General features: G+C 33.1%; 11 protein-coding genes across 11 annotated transcripts; 7 read left to right on the top strand and 4 right to left on the bottom strand.

The window, feature by feature from the left end:
• Positions 1–67: 67 nt before the first annotated feature.
• On the top strand, positions 68–1,648 carry ELE39_000106 (uncharacterized protein; the record flags this gene model as incomplete). Its single annotated transcript, XM_067343130.1, has 1 exon — positions 68–1,648. The coding sequence occupies one exon, from the start codon at positions 68–70 to the stop codon at positions 1,646–1,648; it is 1,581 nt and encodes a 526-aa protein (XP_067201064.1).
• Positions 1,649–1,765: 117 nt separating this feature from the next.
• On the top strand, positions 1,766–3,439 carry ELE39_000105 (uncharacterized protein; the record flags this gene model as incomplete). Its single annotated transcript, XM_067343129.1, has 1 exon — positions 1,766–3,439. One exon carries the CDS (start codon positions 1,766–1,768, stop codon positions 3,437–3,439), a length of 1,674 nt encoding a protein of 557 aa, XP_067201063.1.
• Positions 3,440–4,264: 825 nt separating this feature from the next.
• ELE39_000104 (uncharacterized protein) lies at positions 4,265–5,839 on the top strand (the record flags this gene model as incomplete). The annotated part of the gene is made up of 1 exon (XM_067343128.1): positions 4,265–5,839. The coding sequence occupies one exon, from the start codon at positions 4,265–4,267 to the stop codon at positions 5,837–5,839; it is 1,575 nt and encodes a 524-aa protein (XP_067201062.1).
• Positions 5,840–7,493: 1,654 nt separating this feature from the next.
• Positions 7,494–10,934, top strand: ELE39_000103 (secreted with cysteine rich repeats and a mucin like threonine rich repeat; the record flags this gene model as incomplete). Its single annotated transcript, XM_067343127.1, has 1 exon — positions 7,494–10,934. The coding sequence occupies one exon, from the start codon at positions 7,494–7,496 to the stop codon at positions 10,932–10,934; it is 3,441 nt and encodes a 1,146-aa protein (XP_067201061.1).
• A 513-nt stretch (positions 10,935–11,447) lies between these two features.
• ELE39_000102 (thioredoxin) lies at positions 11,448–12,039 on the bottom strand (the record flags this gene model as incomplete). The annotated part of the gene is made up of 2 exons (XM_067343126.1): positions 11,448–11,964; positions 12,017–12,039. The coding sequence occupies 2 exons, from the start codon at positions 12,037–12,039 to the stop codon at positions 11,448–11,450; spliced, it is 540 nt and encodes a 179-aa protein (XP_067201060.1).
• Positions 12,040–12,183: 144 nt separating this feature from the next.
• Positions 12,184–16,461, top strand: ELE39_000101 (uncharacterized protein; the record flags this gene model as incomplete). The annotated part of the gene is made up of 1 exon (XM_067343125.1): positions 12,184–16,461. The coding sequence occupies one exon, from the start codon at positions 12,184–12,186 to the stop codon at positions 16,459–16,461; it is 4,278 nt and encodes a 1,425-aa protein (XP_067201059.1).
• Positions 16,462–16,641: 180 nt separating this feature from the next.
• On the top strand, positions 16,642–17,601 carry ELE39_000099 (uncharacterized protein; the record flags this gene model as incomplete). Its single annotated transcript, XM_067343443.1, has 1 exon — positions 16,642–17,601. One exon carries the CDS (start codon positions 16,642–16,644, stop codon positions 17,599–17,601), a length of 960 nt encoding a protein of 319 aa, XP_067201057.1.
• Positions 17,602–17,673: 72 nt separating this feature from the next.
• Positions 17,674–18,081, bottom strand: ELE39_000098 (ribosomal RPL34; the record flags this gene model as incomplete). Its single annotated transcript, XM_067343442.1, has 1 exon — positions 17,674–18,081. One exon carries the CDS (start codon positions 18,079–18,081, stop codon positions 17,674–17,676), a length of 408 nt encoding a protein of 135 aa, XP_067201056.1.
• An 874-nt stretch (positions 18,082–18,955) lies between these two features.
• Positions 18,956–20,269, top strand: ELE39_000097 (membrane associated with a RING finger; the record flags this gene model as incomplete). Its single annotated transcript, XM_067343441.1, has 1 exon — positions 18,956–20,269. One exon carries the CDS (start codon positions 18,956–18,958, stop codon positions 20,267–20,269), a length of 1,314 nt encoding a protein of 437 aa, XP_067201055.1.
• Positions 20,270–20,477: 208 nt separating this feature from the next.
• ELE39_000096 (methionyl-tRNA synthetase of bacterial origin) lies at positions 20,478–22,139 on the bottom strand (the record flags this gene model as incomplete). Its single annotated transcript, XM_067343440.1, has 1 exon — positions 20,478–22,139. One exon carries the CDS (start codon positions 22,137–22,139, stop codon positions 20,478–20,480), a length of 1,662 nt encoding a protein of 553 aa, XP_067201054.1.
• Positions 22,140–22,513: 374 nt separating this feature from the next.
• On the bottom strand, positions 22,514–23,077 carry ELE39_000095 (60S ribosomal L17; the record flags this gene model as incomplete). The annotated part of the gene is made up of 1 exon (XM_067343439.1): positions 22,514–23,077. One exon carries the CDS (start codon positions 23,075–23,077, stop codon positions 22,514–22,516), a length of 564 nt encoding a protein of 187 aa, XP_067201053.1.
• Positions 23,078–23,504: the final 427 nt, after the last annotated feature.

Here is a 23,504-nt window from a genome sequence, read left to right as displayed (position 1 = left end):
AAATATTATTTTTTACATTCAGAAATATTATGTAGAGTTATATATACTCGAGTCAGAGTTTTTAGGAATGGATATAGTCGAATTAATTATTATTCCTGTTTTATTCATTTTGAATGTATTTCTTGCTCTTGCATATGAATCCGAAGGTCGTACGCATAACAAGTATTATTCATCAATAATAAATTCCGGTTTAGTGAAATTTGTCTATTATGGTAATAAGCTATTACAGTCTGATGAGGCCACTAAAAGCCTAGTAATGAGAAGACTATCAAATATTTATTATGAGTTAGATGCTTTAAGAACTGGTATACACGGGGATAAATCAAATATTAAGCTGGAAACAAATGCTATTTATTCGGCCTCTTCTTACTCAAAGGAATTAGTACATATTCCAAAAGAAAGTAAAATTATACCGTTATCTCATAGACTGAAAATAAAGTATACGAACTTTGAATTTGGAGAAGATATTCAATTTCACTTTCCTAGAATAAAATACTTGAAAAAAGTATTGCCAAGTATCACTATAGAGCCATACCAACGAGTTATGAGCTTTTCTATAGAAGTCTGCATGATACCCTCTATATGGTACTTGGAATTAATACATTGCATGTATATGGGGATGGCCAAGTATTTCACAGGAATTGTTATGAGTTTTAGCATGCAAGATATTGTTGGGTCTGCAATTATGTCTATTGGGTATAAGGACGAAAGTTTTTCCATAGAAAATTGCTATTATTCTGTTTCATTGATTGCAGATGATGCGATTTCTAAAAATTATATTCCTATTTGCAAAAGCATGGAAGCATGTTTGAAATCTAAGCCACTATCAGAAAGCGCATTTTCTGCATTCAGATCAGAGTTTGAAGAAAGAATTAAAAGGGCCTATTCACTATTAAAATGGAAGAATGGTGATCTTAACCCAATCCAGTTTGCAAAATATTCATTATTGTACTCATTATACTTTGTTAAAGATCGAATCAAAATTAGATTATTTTATCCAGAAAAAAATTTTCTCCCAATTAGAATTATGTTATCTTCCTTGGGAATATACTGTATCAGCGGACTAAATTATGATCCACCAAAAAGTTTTCAAATTGTTGAAACGTTGGCAGAGTTGATTTCCAAAGGTATCATGTTATCGTTAGACTCATTTTATATTGATTGCTCATTTAAAGTGCTGGAACTTCTTAAACGAGAGTCAAATTCAGCGTTCCCGCTTGCAGAATTTTTTTGCAAAGAAATTTTTTCTTTTGGTTTTATTGATGAAAATATTGATGTAATAAACCAATCAGATGATTTTAAAGTAATAACAAAGCCGTCAAGAGTTCTAATCCCTTCTTACCCCTCTGTAATTCCAAAAATGCAGCATAATCTTGAAATTGACAAATACGACACTGATTGGATGAACTTTACTGGTACTATAGAAGTCGAACTTAACAAAGAAATAGAAGGAAGTAAGAAGAAAAGGGTTTTTACATCAAGAGCTTTAAAGCATACAAAAAAAATGGATCCTAGTGGAGTGAGGAACAGGTTTGAGTTATGTGGAAGCAATGGAAAAAAGCCTATAAAATTATCCAAGAAGATTACATTGATTTTCAACAAAAGCAAAAGAAAATCTTATTCAATTACTGGCCGCATTTCACAATGACAAATTTTATTCACTTAAAAAACTTTTTTTTAAATTAATAATTCTACCTTCGATTAAACATTGATTCCCGCCCTTGGTTAATAACTAGTATTCAAAATATAGAAATATGAAGAAAAAATGAGAAATATATTATTCTTAGTATTATCTTTAGTCATTTTTATAATAAGCTATTCTGATTGTATTGAATCTACCTCAATAAATGATTCTTCAGGAAAAGTCAAAACTAATACTGAAGTACAAGGCGTTACTTCAAAGGTAACGACCTCAGAGCCGACTAGTACCGATTCATCTCAGCAAAAAGGTCGGGTTACAAACTACATGGATGAAGATAAATTACTGAAAGGAAGGATATCGTCTTGGAATAGACTTATTACTTTAATTATTAATAATGTAAAGGCAGGAGAAAATTGGCAGAGCATTTTGTCTATAAAGTCAAATGAATATTTTAAATACAATAGCCCCCAACGCGTTCCCTGTAGCGACCATTACGCACATGAAGTTCTTCCTGAGAAGTTTTTCAATGTTATATCAAGCGTTCCGGTACATTTTCCAACAGAAGTTAAGGATAAAAGAATTGTACTTAACATTAAGAGAACCCCTAATTTAAATTTACAAGACTCTATTAAATTTTCTAACTTCCCTAGAGTAAAGCATTTTAGGAAAAGCTTGGTTATATTACCACCAGAACCATACCAAAGATTAATGACCTATGCTATTGAACAATGCTTGATTCCTTCAATTTGGTATTTAGAATTGATTCACTGTATGTACATCGGCATGGCACCAAAGTTTTTTGGTATGGTTTTTAGCTATACATTGCAGGATATTGTTGGCGCAGCATTGATGAGTATCAGTTATAAAGATGAGCACTTTATTATGGAAAATTGTTTCAATGCAGTATCATTAGTAGTTGATGATTATGTTTCTCCTTACTATGTGGAAATTTGTACCAATGTACGAACTTGTCTTGAATCCAAGAATTTTGAAAGAAGTTTTTCTAAACAAAAGGAAGAATTTGAAACTCGGATAGCAAATTCATATAACCACATTCCAGAAAAACCAGGATTTTTAAAGCCAACGCAGTTTTATAGGTATTCAATTTTGCTGTCAATTTCACTTCTCAAATATAAAAATATTGATTTAAAAACTTTTCCTGAAAGAGGCTTTCTTCCAATAAGAATCGCACTAGCGAGCTTAGCATACTATGCAATTTCTAGTAGTCAAAGTTGGGTATTCGAATCAGAAAAAAAGGTATCAGTATTTTTTACTAAAATGATTTTGAAGATGCTTTTTGAAGTATCACTGCTTTCAATTCCTGGATGTATCGAAAAACTATATAAATTTTCTCATGAAACTGAAGTTGGCAAAAAAATAATTTTTGAGTTATTTTGTAAGGAGATTTTCTCTGCGGGATTTATTGTTGAAGCTACAAATGAATCAAGTGCTGATCCTAAGCTATATTCTAAGGCTGTTATGCCTCAGAGGATATTGAATCCTTTATATTGTTCGTTTATACCAAACTTTACGAGTGATGTGGAACGCTCCGAAGATGAATCTTGGATTTATGCACAAATTGAGGTAAGCAAACCTACGGTTGTAAGACCAGATCAAGTACAAGAAGTATATCAATCTAAAAAATTAAAAAAAACAATTAGAAAAGACTGCTTTAAAGATGGGGTTGGACCTCAATCAATGGATACTTCTTTTCGTAGGGTTAAAACTGGAAAAATGACTAAACTGGGTTTTAGAAGTTTGACAAACAAATTGTTATCAAGGAGAAGAAATAAATAGAAAAAATGATTGTAAATATTATCTATTTCATAGCCCTTTTAATTTCTTACTAAAGTTAAGCTTCAAAGGCATGAGAATTGTATTATTAAATAACTTAATTTTTGAATGGTTCAGTTAGCAAATGAAGTTAACAAATTCAAGCTAATATTTACAGCTCAAATGCAAATAATTATTGTTTAACATTAATGTTTTGTAGTATATAGCTTCCTGTATATTTGGAAAATCAATTTAATCGGATTCAATGACATATTTGTATATTATTTCAAAAAGCAGAGCTCCAGTTTTACTCTCATGCTATTTCAATTACTAATCCGTTTTTTTTCTTAATGAATTTACTTAGCAAGCTTATTCAAAGAAATAAATTGGTAATGTGTTTTTACTGCAAAGTTGATTAAATTGGTATGCGTTGATAGTAAATTGCCATTCAAATGTGAATTATAGATTTAGTTACAGGTATTTGAAATTAAGAATTAGACATCAGTGATTCTGAGCGAACTAATGATTACTTTTTGATTCGAAATTTGTATTCATAATGTTCTTAGTGATGATTTACTATTTAAACACCAAAGCGCATTTATATTAGTGAAGAAAAGGTATCCAATATTAGTTTAATATTATTTTCACTGTAGTTACATAGCTAATTAATTTAGTTTGATTATTTTTTTGGGATTTAGGGAAACTCGAATTAAATTACTTTTTTATTGCGTTTTTAGATAATTCAGCATAGCGCCAATGTAAATGTAATCTTTGACTTTTAAAAGTCAAAGATTTAACTCCTTAAAGTTTTGTTGATTAATCCATTCATACATCAACAATAGATCTGATATGGTATATTTTACCGCAGTACGTTTGATTTTTACTTTTACAGCTATTAATTTAGTTCAGGGGTATAAATTAGCTGGTTATAAATTAGAACCTGGAGTCGAGGCAGATAATGGATGGCAAAAAATAATCTTGGAGGTCAACTCTGCATATAAAAGTTCTTCTGGAAATTTACTCATAGATTCAAAAGCCTCTTTTATTAATGATTACACAAACTTTAAGGAAACTACAATTTCTTTAAATGGGGATCTATGCGACGAAATTCCGGATGTAGTTAGCTCCTCTAAACCCAAATACAGCTATCCAGTACATATTCCATTGGAAAGAAAATCCGTTTTGAGTTTTATCAGAAGAGGAATTTCAATAAATCTGAGTAGTTCAAATTACAACTCAAATATTCAGTACCCAAGACTCAAGCATTTCAAGTATATATTACCCGAACTTGTAATAGAACCCTACCAGCGGTTGATGAGCTTTGCAATAGAAGTATGTATGATTCCATCTATTTGGTATATAGAGATTATTCACTGCATGCATATGGGCATGGCTCCATTCTTCACAGGTGTACTTATGAGTTATAGCTTACAAGATATCGTAGGTGCATCAATCATGTCAATGGGATACAAGGATGAAAAATTTTCAATTGATAACTGCAAGCATTCAGTATCTATTGTTGCAGACGATCAAATATCACCATATTATGATGAAATATGTGAAAAAGTTGAAGCTTGTATAATTTCAAGACCGTTTAGTAATGGACCTTTCTCAAAGTTAAGAACTGAACTTCAAGAAAGAATTGATAGATCATACGGATTTATTAAGCCAATAGACGGGTTTTTAGATCCTAAGGCTTTTGCAAGGTTTGCAGTATTAACAACCATTTCAAATATTCCTAATAACAGATTTCTATCTAAAGTTTCTTCAGAAAGAAATTTCTTGGTAGTTAGATCAATGCTTTCTTCTCTTGGATATTATGCTCTTTCAAGTACTGCCAAACTAAAATTTATATCGGAACTTTCTGTTGCAAAGTTTTTTTCAAATATGATACCAGAATGGTTATCAATTACAATACCGAAATTTAAGAAAAAGTGTATACGTCAAATAGCTATATTTTCAAAGGCAAATATAAACTCGTATGAATTACTTACATACTTTTGTCAAGAAGTGTTTTCATCCGGATTTATCTATGAAAATGACAAACTTTATATTAAATTGGAAAGGATGGATTCAGTTTATCCTCAAAGGGTATTACATGTTCATTATCCTTATTTTATTCCGAGCTTTGCTGAAAGAAAGCTTTACACAGAACATGATAATTCATGGGTTGCATCAATTACTGAGCCATTTAAAATACCTTCTAAAATGGAAAAACCCAATGAAGGATTTTCAGAAATATGTTTTACAAAGCAATACAAAAAAACTAGAAGAAAAGCTATTGATGGAAAAGGAATTGGACCATTGGAAGATAAAAATAAGAAGCGTACAATCGGCCATAGAATTAAAAACAAGTTAACTAAGGTTTTATGTTCAAAGAGGACGAAAAACTATATTGACATAATGAATCAAGTTAGAGAATGAACTTCAAAAAAAAGTGTTTTGCTATTCTACTAAGAATAATATTTTTATTCTAAATAAACTCAATTAGTTAATTGTGGTAAAAATATTTACTATTCATTTTTATAATTGTTTAAATCTAATGATACCGAATGTGTTGTGAACTTATGATTTCATTTAAATTTTAAATGAAAAATTAATTTAAAAATAGTGTATTTAATGACTTCTCATTTTCGAGTTTGCTAATTTCTTTAACTCGAAAACTTTATCTTAATTTTCTTTTTAGACAAATTTTCAAATCATATTTGCCACTTGATGTTCTGTTTTTTGTAAAAATTTTGATTTTTTTTGAAGGTATTGTAATTTCAATGATTACCAGTAATCTATTAGTTCAATACACATATTTTCTTGATTAGGCTGTAATTCATTTTTCATTTAAGGCAGTTTAATAACACTGTCTTAGACATCTTCTACAATTGTTCATGGGAAAAGTTGCTCTCGATTACTCAACGACGGTTAAAGCATTCAACTCCATTTAAATAGTAATTTACCACATATTCTGCGACTTTAGGTGCTGATATTTGAACAGTGAATTAGCCTTGAATAACGGATTCCAAGAGAAAGCTATTTGAATCTACGCATAAATCGTCGCGATACGAGTCTAGTATTTTTCCATGAAAATCCAATAATCTCTGTTTTGATCTCTAGATTTTTCGATGTTCTCTTAGTGCATGCGACCGTTCGCATTACTGATAATGAAATAGATTCAGCGTACTGAAAGCTAATGATTTTAGAGTTACATAGCGTTCACTTTGATCTATGCTCAAGTTCCAATTGAGTTTGACGAGAAAGATATGCTAACTTTCTAATTATGTTGAAGGCATAAAGTTTCATTACTGCGAATTTCACAAATGACAAAAACTGACAATTAGTTTCAAAAGTAAAAACAATAGTTGTTACAACACAAGAATAACGTAAATAATCAGCTACTTTGGGTTTAAAATAAGTTAGGAGTAACTTTACAAACGTAATTTGACAATTTACAAAAAAACAGTTAATAATATTGCAGTGTCGGATTACATCTAATCGTACAGTAAGTATACAGAAATTACAGTACGATATTACAGTATAAAAAAAACAGTTTATTTGTAAAAGTTGGCGGGTTTTTGCAATTTCTTATATTAATAATCGTTTAATTGCATTAAAATTTTTTTCAATACTAGCGGCAAAATTAATGGTTAGGTGGGCGTGTCTATCTAAGCACAAGTATAGACAGAACAGCTTAAGCCGAGTAGAGATATAATAATATAAGTTAGTGGTAGAGTACCGATCTTAGTTGATTATACGTATAAAACATAATTTTGTTATTATAACTATTTACGAATTAATTCTACAATTAACAGAACGAAGGTAGACTTATACCTATGTATCAAAGGGGAAAAAAATTTGGGTAACACGATACTAATAGTTCTAATTAGAGGATACATATATATCTATTTATAAAAAAAAAAAAAAAGGGTAGAATATTATATTAACACTAAATATCACAGACGGATTTTCTACTTCACTTAATATTTAAGGACGAGTTAATTTATTTTTATATTTTTATAGAGGTTAACTCAACTGAAAAAGTTGTAATTGGATACATTAAAACAATTACCGGAAAGTTTTCTGCAACATGTTTAAGAAAACCTTGAGTATTTTTGCACTCTTGGTTATTTTGGTTTGTGTAGGTGCAAACAGCTATGTTTCACCTAGAGCAGCCAGATTATCCAGATTGCCACGAACTAGTACTATCGAGCCTGATTATGCAGGTGTTTATCTTACTCCAAACTTGAAGCCATCCGATTCAGAATTGAAGAACAAAATCTTTGGTACGGATGAATCAACAGTCGATGCTGCTTCGACCGTTCAGGTTATTCTCAAAGAGGAGAGTTCAGGCTCCTTTACTATCCAAACATCTGGAGCTCAGGCATTTACTAAGGACGCACTCTTCTATTATCCTCTCATTTCTCCAACTAAAAGAGGTATTATTGGCTTTTGTGAAGAAGATATCAGACTGATTGACAACATTGAAAGTACATTATTACGTGAGGCCGAGCCAACCATAACCTCTTTACCTGACACAGAGGCAAAGAAGGTTTATTCGCAGGTTTTGCTTTATATGAAGTCTCTTTGTAAGACTCAGAGAGAGAAGCTGATTAACCTCCGTGCATCCGTGTCTGATCTCTCTATAGATGATGAGGTAGATGAAAGCATATCTACTCGTGCGTTCGTTCTTGCCAAAGAGGATGATATTCTTGTTTCTACCACATTTATGTTGATCGCTCATGCGTCTCCATACCCCATTCCAGGCAAGTCACCAAAAGCACCAAGAAACTTAGAGGATTTGGTTGGCCACTTAAGGGAACAATGCTCTATGATCGAGTCACAACTCGATTATATCGAGAAAAACAATGGCAGAATTGACAAAATTCCAGTGTTGTATCAGCGCCAGCATGCCCAGAGAGTTCGTGAGAAGCTCGTTTCTGATATCAACCAAGAGCTGGCTGTTTGCAGAGATTTGTTCACAGAGTTATCAACAGCCAGTGTGGTCACGGATGAAATGATCTCTAAGGTAGATTCACACTCTCAAACTATCGACGATATTAATGCAGGTAGCCTTTCATTGGCGTACCACCTCGATAAATATTCCCCTCTTCTCCCTAAATGGGCAAGAGACCAAACTAAGGACCCATTTATAGTTCAGAGTGCTGATGGATATGGCGTAATTATGTCTGAGCCAAGTAAGGAACTTTTGGACTTTCACACGTCTGTCGTTGTCAAGAGGGCAGAGGATGGTGACAAAGAGGCGGAGAGGGCTCTTTTCATTCAGAGAACCGCTGTTTCTGTTCTTGAACATCGCGAGAGAACAACAAATTATTCTGCTCTCCAATTCTTTACTACTTTAGAATCCAAAGCAATGGGAGCTCTTTCGAGGCCCTCAATGGTTGTAGATCCTAATGCAGACTTTTCCACTAATGAGATCGAGTCCGATATCGATGATTCCTCTGCTAGAGATCCTTCCCCGGTAGTGACACCAAACAGAAAGCTTGCAGAAGCTACTTCAGAGGTGGAAGACGAAGATGATGAAATGCCCGATGTCCAAGAAATACTGGATCCACAAGTTTCTACTCCAGAAGAGATATTAACCAAGGTTGCAACTGGTAGATCATATACCCCAGCTCAATGCTCCTCATTGTCATGCCTCTCTGGTCCTTCGTGTATCAATAACAAGGATGGATCACCTAGGATGTGCTACAAGGCTACATGTGTCAAGAAGGATTGTAACCATGTTGCTATCCATACAGTTGATTGTTCCAATGCAACGTGCGACAAAGGTTCATGCAAATGTGGAAGATGCGTAGGTGGCGAATGCAGATCAGGAAAATGTGTAGGGGGGTCTTGTCACTCAGGCTCATGCTCCTCAACTAAATGCGTAGGCTGCACCACAGAGGTTCCAAGGATCGAAGGGTGCGTAGCGCGTCCCGCTCACTGTTCAGGTGGTTCATGTTCTCCTGCTAAGGTCAGAGGTGCTAAGTGTGTTAGACGTGAAATCTTATCCGACTATCACTGTGCAAAAGAAGAATGCTCCAGAGGTGAGTGTGTAAAGGGAGAGTGCAAAAGGGGTAGATGTGTTTCTGGCGACTGCTCTTCATGTAGATGCTATTCTGATGAATGTGTCGCTCCAAGATGCCAACCCGGAACTTGCACACCTGGAACATGTACAACTGGCTCGTGTGATTTGGGCGAAAGCCATACTGGTTGTGAGAAAGGGTCATGTAAAGGAGGATATTGTATCGGGCCCAAATGCACTGGAAATGAATACAGTGGATTTAAATGCAAAGGTTCGGAATGCACCCCTGCAAAATGCCATCCATCTTGTAACGGATGCAGCTGCACTACAGCCAAGTGCACTGGGGGAGAGTGCACTCCTGCAAAATGCGTTGGAGGAAAATGCGGTCGCGTTCACTGCGATGGATGTTCCAACTCTTTGTGTTATATTGAAGGGGCTAAGTGTGTTCCCGCAAGATGTAGAGGTGTAAAGGCCATTCCTGCTCGTATTGTTGGCCACGATGGTAGGGCCGTAGGCTCATGTAATAACTGTTGTGGCAAATCTAGTTGTTCGGACAAACCAAATTACAACAAGTCAGATTGTTGCGTACGCGAAAAACCGGAAGAAGTTTGTGGTAAGCCATCATGTAAAAAGCCTGGCTGTGAAGACACCAGCTGTTATGGCTCTAAGTGCAAAGGATCCGAGTGTGTGAGACCCACCACTACCACCACCGCTAGAACCACTACTACCACAGCCAGAACTGCCATCAAACCAACCGGAGCTGCCACTAGACCTATCACTACTACTACTACCACTACCACTACTACCAGAACTACTACTACTACTACTACTACTACTACTTCTACTACTACTTCTACTACTACTTCTACTACTACTAGAACTACTACTACTACTACTACTACTACTACTACCACCACTACTACTACTACTACCACTACTACTACTACTACTACCACTACTACTACTACTACCACCACTACTACTACTACCACCAGAGCTACCACTACTACCACCAGAACTACCACTACTACCACCAGAACTACCACTACTACCACCAGAACTACCACTACTACCACCAGAACTACCACTACTACCACCAGAACTACCACTACCACCAGAGCCGTCATGACCAGCCTCAGGACTTCCACTCCCACCGTTTCAACACCTACTTCTGCAGGACTATCTCGTAGAATGCTTGCCCAAGTGCAAGATGTGGATTATGGCAGACCTGAATCCAGGAGACCAGAACTTAGAAAACATGAGTCCAAAAAACCTGAATCCGGAAAATCAGAATCTAAAAAACCTGAATCCGGAAAATCAGGATCCAGAAGGCCTGAGTCTAAGAGTTGTTGCGGCAAATGCTCAGGTACCCACTGCAGCAGAGATTGTAAATGCAAGGGCTCTGGATGTTCCTGTAAATGCTCCATGGGCTGCTCGATGGACTGCTGTAGAGAATCTGACCCAGTGAGGTTAGCATCGGAGGCTGAAAGAAGCATCGAATAAGTCTAGGTAATTTGGCAAGTATCTGACAAGGCTGCTTCGATTTTCCGACATGACCTTACATCGAACGCTCAAATTGATTTAAACATTTTTGTAATATTAGCGTTCGATAAAGTGGCGAGTTAGTTAACTTTAAGCTAAGGTACCAGACCCAATTGTATATACTAGAAGAATCATCCCAAAAGAGACTTTTCAGGTGACCGGCCGAGTAAGCATCATCTCCACTTCTGGCTCGCCAAATTCTTCGCAGAACCATGGAGCCTAACTTGTCAACATCCCTTAGATTGAGAATTGAAGTAGGGACGGCCCGGCTTATCTAAGAATTGAGATGTACACCCAATAGGTTATTAACTACATGTTTGGGAGGAGTCGTCAGTATTCTCTTTCCACTCTGATAGATTGTACGTTTATAGTGATGCCACAGATTTACAAGTATTCTAATTTTTACGTATCTCCGAAAAATCTAAGTTTTTTTTAAGTTAAATTAGGTATGGTTCTACCGTAGAAGTCTATGGTTTAATTCACAGCTAAGTGAGGGTCATTCTCTTCTTTGTATGGCTTCCATTTGGAAATGTCCACGTAATCACCTTTTTCACCATATATGTTTATCTTTCCAATTCTGGTGTTCTCACTACCGTGATTTTCGGAGAAATAAATTTGAATAAAATTAACATTTTTAAACTTGACAATTTTTAAATCAATGCACTCTCCAGTAATTAGTTGACTTTTTGAAACCTCAAACTCCTGCGTGCAGTTTTCTGTTTCTGCATCTCCTATATTGTAAGAGGTGGTGTCGGCAAAAATTTTAATTTTTTTTGGTCCAAACCCTTCAATAGCATCTCTCTCCAATAATTTGAATGAAATCCCAGTCAAATTCACAGGTTGAACGAAGCGGAACTTGGCTAGCAATTCGTGATCATCTAATGAAGAACAAAATATTTCAAGATTAGTTTGAAACAACGCATTTTTGAATGGGAAACTTCTGTTTTCATTGAGACATTCAATTGAGCTTTTCTGAATAAAATCGATAATGCTGAGAAATTACAATGCAAATTAGCTAAAAGCACGCATTTCTATAAACTCACCTATTTTTATTACTTCCCTTCATAATTACTCTAATATTATTTAATATAAGAGAAATCGATTAATTTAATAATTAGGCGCTTTGTGGGGACTAGTATAACTGCATGTAAAAATATTTTTGTTTCTAAACGCAAATATTATGTAAATTTTGGCTAAATAAAATGAAGAAATGAGTCGGAATAATGGCATCCCCGATATTTTAATGACCAGCAAGTTGTGTGGCTCTTGTAATCTTGGCATTGAGAGATTAAGAGAAATAAGTATTTGTCTTTCAAACCTAAACATAAATATCGAGCTACCGATTTTCGAAGTATTGATCGAACAAGAAGATTTACAAAAGCCATTCAGCGACTATAAAAGTATCCTATTAAACTCCATTTTGGATTGTATTAGGCTTGCTTTGCCTGTTTCACCGGACTTTTTGAAAAAAATTAAATTAAAAAATTTTCTAACTACATCAAACTTTAAAAGTAATCTCAAACGATCAAATACTGAAACAATATGTGAGGCAATTTTGTTTGGATTGATTGAACACATTGAAAGAATACTTTTAACTTTTAAAAACGATGGTGGAAAAATGGATGGCTCAAATAGAATTTGGTCAAAATACATTTACTCTATCGAAAGGGCTACTGAGAACAATTCCAGATTATTGTTGTTTTTGATTGAAAATATGAATAAAAACACAAGCAAAAAACAGTTGCTTTTAGTTTTTGGCATGTTATTGGACCTCCTTGAGAATTCTGTCATTCAAAATAATACGGAAATGCTAAATATTTGCAAGTATGCTATTTCTAGTATATTGAGTTATTCCGGCATTATCAATATAAAGAATGAACTTATATTAAGTTTTCTTGTGAAGCTGGTGAATTTATTTAATTCCTCTAAGAACATGAGAATTTGTAATTTTCTTTTCCACATTAGTAAAATTTTGTCGAATGTGGGAGTTAGTGGGATTTCATACATTACTAATACAATTTTAACAGAATCTTTCAGGTTTTTGAGATGCAAGACAAAATATTCTTCTGATTTTCAAAATTTATCAGAGAAAGAAAATTGTTGGTGGAGAGATAAGTCTACATTATTTCCAGATTTATTAAAGAGTATTAAATTTGAAAAAGTTAAAGATATGCAAATGTCTGTAATTTATGTTATTCACTTCTTAGGAAGTATAGATGAGGAATATATCCAATCAGTTATCAGTCAGATGACTTGCGAACTTCGAGAAACCGATGATAAACTTCGTCTTGAAACAGTAAAAATGGTTACTAAATTTGTATTACTTGATATTAAATCGGAATATGATATTATTTTCCGAGATTCTAAAGTAGAAAATCAACCTAGAGAAGTTAAAGAAAGTCAATTAAAAAATAAGCTGATAGAATTCTGGCTTTCAAGATCAAATGACAAACAACTTAATATCAGGGTGGAAGTTCTTGAAGGAGTTCTAGAAGCTGTCAATATTTTTATAGAAAAGTCAGAATTTGGATATTATAGTGAAAAATTTATTAAATTTATTATCGAGAATGAAAATATTACAAGTCCTAATATTCGTGAAAGTTTGATTAAATTTGTCTCTGTTTGGCTTAAGAATAAGAAAAATGAATCAAGCCCAAGTAAATTGGTAGATGACAGCATCCAATATCTATTAAGGCGTGTTTGCGATAAAAATAGAAATATTAGAATATACTTGATAAGATACTTAAAAGGATATATTAAAATCCCTGAGTTGTCGAGAAGTTTATGGCTACTTTGGTATGTTTCATTCAAAGAAAGAGATCTACAAATGAGGATAATTATTGAGGATGCTCTACTAGAGCTTAATCAATTAGAGGCATTTGAATTATGTTTCCCTATTAGCGGAAAATCAGAAACTCGTTACGAAATGACTGCTGACGATAAATCAAATACAGCAATATATAAAATAATAAAGACTTTCAATTATCAAAGGTTCGCACTACTTAAAAACTTTAGGCTGTTAGTATTTTCATTATTTCTTGTTAAAATTCACAAAAATAACAAACTAGATAAATATCTTGAATCACTAAAATTGGAAATCATTGCGCAAATCGAATATTTTTTTGAAGAAGACGGATGTTCAAAAGAAAATGCTAAGATGGCTGCAAAAAATCTGCTTACGAAAATTCAAGATTCATTGATTTCAAGAGAAAGTTTTGTAAAGTGGGCTGCGATTCTTGGAATTAACATTTGGAATAAAGATTCCCCTACTATGAATTTGTTAGAAAACATGGAAACAGATCTAACTGAAGATTTTAAAAAAATTATTCGTTATCTGAGTGTATTTAAGTTTAATTCTGAGAATATCAACTGTATAGTACTCCGCACTATTTTTTGTCCTAATTTGGATACACAAGAAAAAGTATGCATTGAGCGTTGCGCTGGACCATCATTCGTAGATGATTTAAATACAATAATATTAAAACTGCAATTTAAATATAAAATTAATGTGCTTAACTATCTTTTGAGCAATCCAGAGCTAAATTATTTGAGTGGTGAGGAGATTATTAAAATGCTTAATGATGCAATTAAACTTTTCAATCCAAAAGAAATATTCAAACTATATGAAAGCTTTTATTTTAACTCGAAGAATTTGTTTAGAAAGAAACTTGTAAATTATCTAAGAAAAGTCAATTCTATTTTCAATATTAATGAAATTTCTAATAGATCATTTGCTGATAATTGCTTTATTTCAGAAAATTACCGAAGAAATAATTTTATTACTGAAATACTTCCCAATACTGAGATGAGAATAATAACAAAGGATATAATAGTTGAAATATTTCCAAGCAATTTTATTTCAAACGTTTTTTGCAGTTATTCAGATTTCCAGACTTATCTTGTTTCTAATATTTCAAAAAAAAAAAAAAAGCAACTTAATAGTGAAGAAAATTTGGAACTATTTATTTTACGTTTACAAGCAGAAAAAATACGAAAATATGAATTTTCAGAAATAACTGATGTCACAACAACATTAGGTAAATTGATCTTTTTTACCGAAGAAACCTTAATGCATTCTGATCTTAAAAATTATCGCTATATTTTACTGACAAAGTTAATAGGAGTAGGATGCTTATTATTTTTCAAAACAAGTACCGTTGACGAAGTACTATTTTGTAAATTCTTCGATATTTATTATAATTTCAATAAAAAATATAAGCTCACTCCAGATATGGAATCCAACTTAAGTAAGCCACCTTTTACACATTTTTATAAAGAAAGCAAGTTATTTTACACTTATTTCACATGTAACCTCGAATTTAGTTTTGATGAATCAATTGGGATTAATTTTTATTCACTTAAAGAGAGAATATTCGTATTCAATTTATATATTTATTTTGAACTAACCAGTTATATTTGCCTTTCAGAGTTTAAAAATTTCTTCAGAGAAAATCATCTTAGATTATTCAAATTAGGCCAGGAATTTTGTAATGCTGAGCCAGGCCAATTCCTATTAATAATGAATTCACGAATTTTATCCCCAGACAAGGATGGAAATGGGAATAATTTCTTTTCAACTGTATTAGGAAGATCAATAGGAATATCATTCATACCTATATTAAGCGAGCAACTTAGCAAAGAACTAGAATCTCAAAATGTTTATAAAGAAATAGAGAAATCTATCGGCAGAATCATAAATATATTTGTTGGTTCAGTAATTTATTCAAAAACTATTAAATATGATCAGCTATATTGTATACTTGATTGTATTATTTCTGTTTTCCTGTATTATATATCAGAAGCAAATAATTTCAATTTGGAATCTATTAATTATTCTATTCATTGTTTTGTGCAAATATTTTATGCCCAGCTATTAGAGAAGCTAAAAAATAATGAAGATGTTTCAGAACAATTAATTGCAATAGGAATTTATTGCATAGCACTTCTTGAAGAGATAGGCTCCAAATATAATTATATACCAGACAATTATAATTTAACGATTAATAATACCCAGATCACTAATATTTGCAGGGGAATTCAATTCCATATTTCCTATTTTTTTCTAAGTAAAGAAGAACCAGAAATATTCTTGAGAGAAGACACAGATATATTTGATAACTGGAACTACATCAAAAGTACGTACAAATTCAGGATACCCTCGTATCTATTTTCCAGAGTAAAAATGAATCCTAAGATTATGGAGCACAATTATGTGTGGAAAGTGCCAGTAACGATTCAAAGCAAGCCAATTAATGTGAGAAAAATTAAAAAAAGTCGCCCTGGAAAGATCAGAAAATTAGCGGATTCAAACTTAAGAACAGACTCTGTGAATAATGAAAATTTAGTAAGAAATTATGATGAATGCGGCTCAGACTCTTTTTCTTCAAACCTTTCTGAAATGAGCGATGAAAACTGGATTGGCAGTGTTTCATTTAAGAATGGAACCCCTAAGGAACTTCGTAGATCAAACCGCCTTAAATCACATTAAAATTTACAGATGAAACTTCAGAAAAGTAATTCTTTTTTGCACGAAGATCTCAAAATAAATTGAGCGGTACAGTGACTTCTTTTGCTCATTAAAATTTTTATAAAAAACGAAAATCGGTATAAATAAGTACAAGATTTGAAAGGATCGCGATCTTAAGATGTAAAACTGATAAATAATAAGATGCTAGGCTATAGTGGGCTTTCTCTTGGAATAAATGACACGAAAAAAGTACCAATTTCTCAGGCAAATCCAGTTCAGCTTTCAGATATTCTCTTGAATCTACGTTACAAAGCATTCTCAGAGTTAAGTAACACAGTTTATTCATACCAATCAGATTACCAATACCAGTATAAATATTACTTAGCGAAGTTATCACGTTATGAAGCTTTAGAACACAATGTTACACTCAAACTATGCTCAATGTTCCCTGAAGCCAGACAGAGGATAGACTTAGGTTCAAGTCAAATATTACAAAATTATTCTGACGAGGAAATATACTATTCACACTACCCAATACCGCATAATATATTTATGGATGAGATACCTATTTTCAAAGAATTTACTTTTTTTCTTTCACTAAGAAGATCACTCTTAGAACTAAGGAAAAAAATCTGGAGACTATATAGTATAATAGAAACAAAGAGTTCAGTTATAAAACTTTGGGAAATTGAATACCAAGAAGCAATACAAAAAAAGGCTGAAAATGAATATATTTATAACTTAACATCCAACGATTTTGGAAGAAACATTAAGGATTATGCAGAAAAGCTCAAGCAAAAAAGGTTTACCGAGTTCAGAAAAGCTAAAGAGATGATTGTTTTGAATAATCTAGAAAATGGGAAAAGCGAAGAACTTGAAAAGATATATAGTGACCACGAAAATGATTGTATAAAGAGGAGAGACAACTGTCTAATCTTACCGATTAACAAAAGAAGAGTTAGTCTCCACTGCTCAATTAAATCAGAAAGTCCGAAGACGACGCATCGAAAGGGAAATACCAATGAGGATCCGTCTGAAAGAAAAAGCTCGAAAAGAGGCAATAACAAATACAACGAAGTAGAATCTATTATTCCAGATTCAAACAAGGTCAAAAAAGAGTTAAGTAAGCTCCCTCCAAAACCAGAGGGAGCCGATATATAAACCACGAAAAAGTATTAATATTAAACAAAAAACCAACACTAGACAAGTTAGATTTATCTAAATGTAAATTCATTACTTCCTTTTAGATGAAGTTTGCTTGCTTCCTGTCGATTTCTTGGTGGTCTTTGGTTTCTCTTCACTCTTTTTCTGTTGTTCCTTCTCAGCAATTACGCTCTTTACAACTTTTTGTTCCTCGAGCAAGAATGCCCTTAAAATTCTCTGTCTAACGCATGTTGAACATTTAGTTCCTCCGTATGCACGGGCAACAGTTCTTTCGCGTCTCTTAAGGTGTTTCATATCATATGGGGCACATGCTGGAATTCCTGCCAAGGGTTTCTTACAATCACCACATTTAGGTCTAGAATATACTTTTCCGATATTTTGAATCAAATTCCTACCACCTGGAGTCTTTACAACGCGGACTCTGTTAGATGGAGTATTGTAACGACACTTTCTGCGATAAGTCACTCTCGGAGACATTATTCAAAAAAATATATCGACTTAAAATAAAACTGATTTACTATAAAAATACCTTGAAGTTTTTACAAAGAACGAAGTATTTCTTAACCTTGAATTTTAGATATGCCGCGCACTATTTCTATTTTTCAAGACGAGTATTAATGTTTCCTCAGACCTGTGTAAATATTTTTAAAATTCCTGCTTATTCTACAATTAGAAGAAAGTTGATAAAACCGCCAATATTTTTAATAAATTTAATATTGCAATTTTATGTATATACTTTTGAATAGCCAATAATATATTTAAATATTATAATCTATTTACATAAACAAGTTTACTTAATCCAAAACTACAGAGACGCCGTCCCATCTTATAATATAAAATTCCAAATTAACTAATGATAATTACGGTACGTAATCATGTCTAACTTAGTCCATTTCAATATTTTATTTGTTTAAATTCATTTACATCCCGCCCGTATGAAGTCGGTAACGAAGACATTAATGCATGGCGGCAAATGTGGCGCATGGATTTTTTAAAAATATACTTGTAATAAATAATTAGATATCGCTATATTACGATTAAAGTGCAATCCAAATGAGTTACGTAATATGCACGTACATGGATTGCATGTAACAATTTTTTGCACAACTTTAATAAATTATATATAGTAAAACCAAATATTAAAAAATTTGAGATGAAGATAAGTTCGGAAGATCCAAAATATCCTATTTAGATACAAAGACTGCCAGACTTTCTAACACAATAGACAGGTGTATTTAATACATGTATATTGAATACTAGTTAAATTGTCTATTTAATGTACACGTTACGTGAGTAATATGGTCTCGTAATATTCTGCCTTTGCTATAAGACAAATAACTACGAATAAGAAATGGATAATAATTTAGGCATTAACAAAAGGTATGTCTCCAATTGCATCCATAAAAAAGAGTATGTGGCTCTTCGTAGCCTAATACAAAATACCGGCAAAGCTAATTCCAGCAATAAAGCAGTTTGCAAAATCATGTTGGTTAAAGAAAAAATAAATATTTGGTGTAGAAAATATTTGAATATACAGCCACTTTTTAGAACCCAGGACAATATAATAATATCTTCTCCTGTAGCTGAAAGTTCTTTAAGAAACATTTACGGAAGGGTTAATTCAAATATTACAGCGAACAGTCATTTTGATTATGTTTCAGGAATAAATTTGTTTCCAAATAGCCCTTCTGTAAACGATATACCGCAACAGGAGCATGCTTCAGAAGATTCAATTATGCAACTAGTATGTAATTACCCGGACAAAGCCATTTGGTTTCTATCATGTAATTTATTAATAGGAATGATTTCTTTCATTTCTCTTGGATTGATTTCTACAGGCTTAACACTTAAAAATTGGCGATCAAATTTCAAAAATAGTCCCTTCCTATGTGTTTGGTTATTAATTCATGGGCTTCTTCAAATAGTACAAGGAATATTCAGATGCTACTACAAGATTATACTGGATAGAGAAAGATTAAACTCGACTAGCGCAAGAGTAATTCAAATTTTACAGGCAGTTAGGCGACTCACTGCAAATAGAACATGGAAAATAGGCAAAGTATTATCGTTCATATATTATACTTGGTTTATGTTTGGGTTTTACTGGATTTTATCAGTAAGACCTAACGTTGAAGTTTTTTCAAGCCAATCCAGGGATTTTTCAAGTAGCCTTAGCGATTCACAATTGGCAGATTACTCACTAATTGCTGGCCATCGATCATATTTATTGCTAGGCAATAATTCGTTATATTCATTAAAGAACCTTATTAAAGTTGACTTTAGGTCTGGAATATGGTCCCTATATTTAATTGTAATGCTTATATGTACATTCAGAATAATATCTATGGTCAGTTTCTTCTACTTTATATTTCCTACTGTTGTTTCAAGTGAGTATTCTGACAATAAATTAAGGGCCTGTACAATTAACAAGCTTGAGTCCCTTCCCGTGAAGCCATATTTTGAATGGAAAAAAATAAAAGAAAAAGAATTAATACTTAACAAACATTCATTTCTACAGGATAATTGTATTATTTGTTTAAATGACTTCTCTTCATTAGAAATGGCACGTTGCCTTCCTTGCAACCATGTTTTCCATGAAGATTGCATTGATATGTGGCTACTAAGAAATGCAGTTTGCCCTCTCTGCCAAGCACCCTTAAAATGAAAATAATTGAACTCGAGAAAGCTGGATATTAGAAAATAAAGCACTTTAACAATTCTAAATTGGATTTTTTATTTAAGTTGAATTATTGATAAAATTTTAAGCAGCTTTTCCATACATTGAGTCTAAGTATTTATAATCAACTACTTAAATTTATATTAAAGTTATATATGTTTAACTAATAACTTGATTGTCATTATCTTTGTTTCTCTTAATTTCTTATTCCCAAACTTTTGTTTTTCTTTTTCTCTTGTTTCTCTGCTTTAAGCTCATCAAATGTTTTTTCCTCCTTATTCACAATTCTTCTAAATAAAGGTTCTCCAATCAAAATTGGTGTGCTAGGTTTAATGTTATTATAGTTTGTATCAATTTCTGGTATTATTTTTTCTTGAGTCCCAAGTCTGTTGAAAACTTCCTTACATGCCAAGGTGACAAATGGGCTAAGCAAAATTGAAATATAATAGGAGCCTTCCAATACAATTCTAATAACTTCTATTCTCTCTTCTTCAGACTTGCCATTATCTTTGTTCCAAGGTGCGTGGTCTGTAAGAAACTTATTAATATTTCTTGACATATTCATTGCTATTTGCGCACACTCATCAATACGAAAACAACGCCATGCCAAATAGTATTCTTCGAAAACTGAGTCAATATCTACTGGCTTCTCCAAAAATATAGATTGAGATGAAGAAGGGGCGAATCCCTCGCAAAATTTGTGTGTTAAATTTGTAATTCTAGAAACAAGGTTCCCAAACGTATCAGCTAATTCGCCATTATTATAGTCTACAATAGAAGAAGGTTGATACTTAATATCGTTCCCAAATCTTCCTTCTCTAGCCAAGTAATATCTGAATGAGTCAGACCCCATTTTATCAATTTGTTCGGATGGTTCAACAACATTTCCCAAGCTTTTGCTCATTTTTTTACCGTCTGGTGCAGTGACAAATCCATGAGCAAAAATTGTTTTTGGCAAGCTAAGCCCGGCACTTAATAGCATCGCAGGCCAGATTACGCAATGAAACCAAGTAATATCTTTACCAACTATATGAATTGTGGTTTTCCAATACTTGTTGAATAACGAATTTTCATCAAGATCATTGTCAAAATGAGTCCATTTCAAACCTGTAATGTAATTTGTTAGAGCATCAAACCAAACATACATAACATGGTCCGGGTCATTCGGAACAGGGACCCCCCAGGAAAAACTAGCTCTACTTATAGATAAGTCTTCAGAATTGTCGCCAAGAGACTGTAACCTTGCTAGTATACTTTCCCTGCTCGATTCCGGCTGGATAAAGTCTGGATTGTCAATAATGTGGTTTTTGATTGTTTCAAGATAATTAGTTATTCTGAAAAAATACGAGGGTTCTTCCATCTTCTTTAAAGGTAATCCTGAAATTGGGTCGGTATAATTTAACATTTTTGCTTCTAGTTCAGTCATAAAGCTCTCTTCCCTTACGTTATACCATCCATTATATTTTCCAAGGTAAATGTCTCCTTTAGTTTCACAACGTCTCCAAAATTCCCTACACGACTCATAATGATCAGTATCAGTTGTCCTAATAAATCTATCTGTGCTAACTTGGAGTTTTTCATTCATATCTTTAAACTGCCTTACATTTTCATCACAAAGTGCCTTTGGAGATATGCCATTTTTTTCGGCAGTAATTGCAATTTTCTGCCCATGCTCATCTGTTCCTGTTTGAAATCTAGCATTAAGGCCAAATAGCCTTGCAATTCTAACTAGAATATCAGAAGTTACTATCTCATATGCGTGGCCCATATGAGGTGCTCCATTTGTATAGTTTATCGCCGTCGTTAAATAGTAATATTCGCCTGATGCATTTCTGTATGACGGACTTGTCTTAGTCATTTTATCCGCTACCTAAAAATTTTCCTAATTAGCTAAATAGTCTCAAAAACCTTGTTTTTGTTGAAAAAAAGGGAAATTCCGATTTGCAAAAAAAAAATTTCGCGAAAAATTTCCCCCGCATTTTTCTCCAACAAAAAATGGGTGATCAGAGAGGTCCATATTGAACTGTCGAGAAACCAAGTCCAAGAACAAAAACGAAAGAAGACAGCAAAAAGACTCAGAATCAAAAAAATGAATAAGAAAATTCCTACAATTTAAATCCAGCCAATCCATTATATCGCGATTTTAGAAAATTATATAGTAGAACGACCTGGAGCCGTTCCACGTGGTAAATGTAAAGTTCCTCATGAATTTAATAGTATTCAGAGTGAAAATTAATTTTTGGAACCTACGCGTAATTTTCTGCGAGCTAATTGTTTCTTCGTAAGCTTAATAACTTTCTGACCCTCAATGTTCTTTGGCTGTTCTACAGCATCGTCAATCTCTCTGAAAATAAGTTGGATATTACATGGTTGGCTTTTGAAGGGAGTAATACGTCCATGAGCTCTAAAAGTCCTTCTTCTGTTAAATGGAGCATGAGTAACTACAGCAGAGACAAGCATAAGACGGTCAACATCCAAACCCTTCATGTCGCAATTACTCTCTGCGTTTTGTAAAAGATCTAGAAGAAATCTACATGACTTCTCTGGAAATCTTCCTTGAGTAAGTTTAAACTCATTTGCCTTAGCAGTTCTACCAACACCTCCATTAAATCTCCTGAATGGAACGCACCTCTTCTTTGCAATTACATCCAATAAATATTGACGAGCATCAAGTAAATACATTCCTTTGATGGCCGTTGCTGTCTCATATGTATTCTTGTAACTGACGCGAAGATCACTGCCTTTGCACATTACACTCTTAGAAGGAGTATCTGGTCTTACAGCATACCTAACCATCTTTTATTTCTAGTTTTGCCTAAACTTCTCCTGCTATGTCGAAATTAAACCTTAAGTTTCCGATTAATACGGTCAGTATATAAGTTTATCGGAATTACAGCGGTTATACTGCTTTGCAAAAACTATTATTTTCTCAAGCAACCGTGTATTGTTAAAATAGAATATTAAATAACTTTTATTAATATATAATTGTAACCTGTCTCAATACGAGACGTAATTCTATTTGACAGTAGACATTCGCATCAATTCAATTTACTGTAAAAATATGAAGTACCCGCCTAATTTGCAACTAAAGTGGTATTTAAAGAGTTCTGAATGAAAAAATTTATTAATAGTTCCGTTTCTATCCTGATATTCTATTGAGAAAGAGCCATATATTCACTGTATGCTATTCAATTGTGCAAGTTCTTAAAATTGTGTAATTCTT

This window comes from Cryptosporidium sp. chipmunk genotype I, assembly GCF_004936735.1.
Source record: "Cryptosporidium sp. chipmunk genotype I strain 37763 chromosome Unknown contig_10, whole genome shotgun sequence".
Classification (NCBI taxonomy): Eukaryota; Apicomplexa; class Conoidasida; order Eucoccidiorida; family Cryptosporidiidae; genus Cryptosporidium; species Cryptosporidium sp. chipmunk genotype I.
Note: the sequence above shows the minus strand (reverse complement) of the source record. Positions and strands in the feature narration are given on the sequence as shown.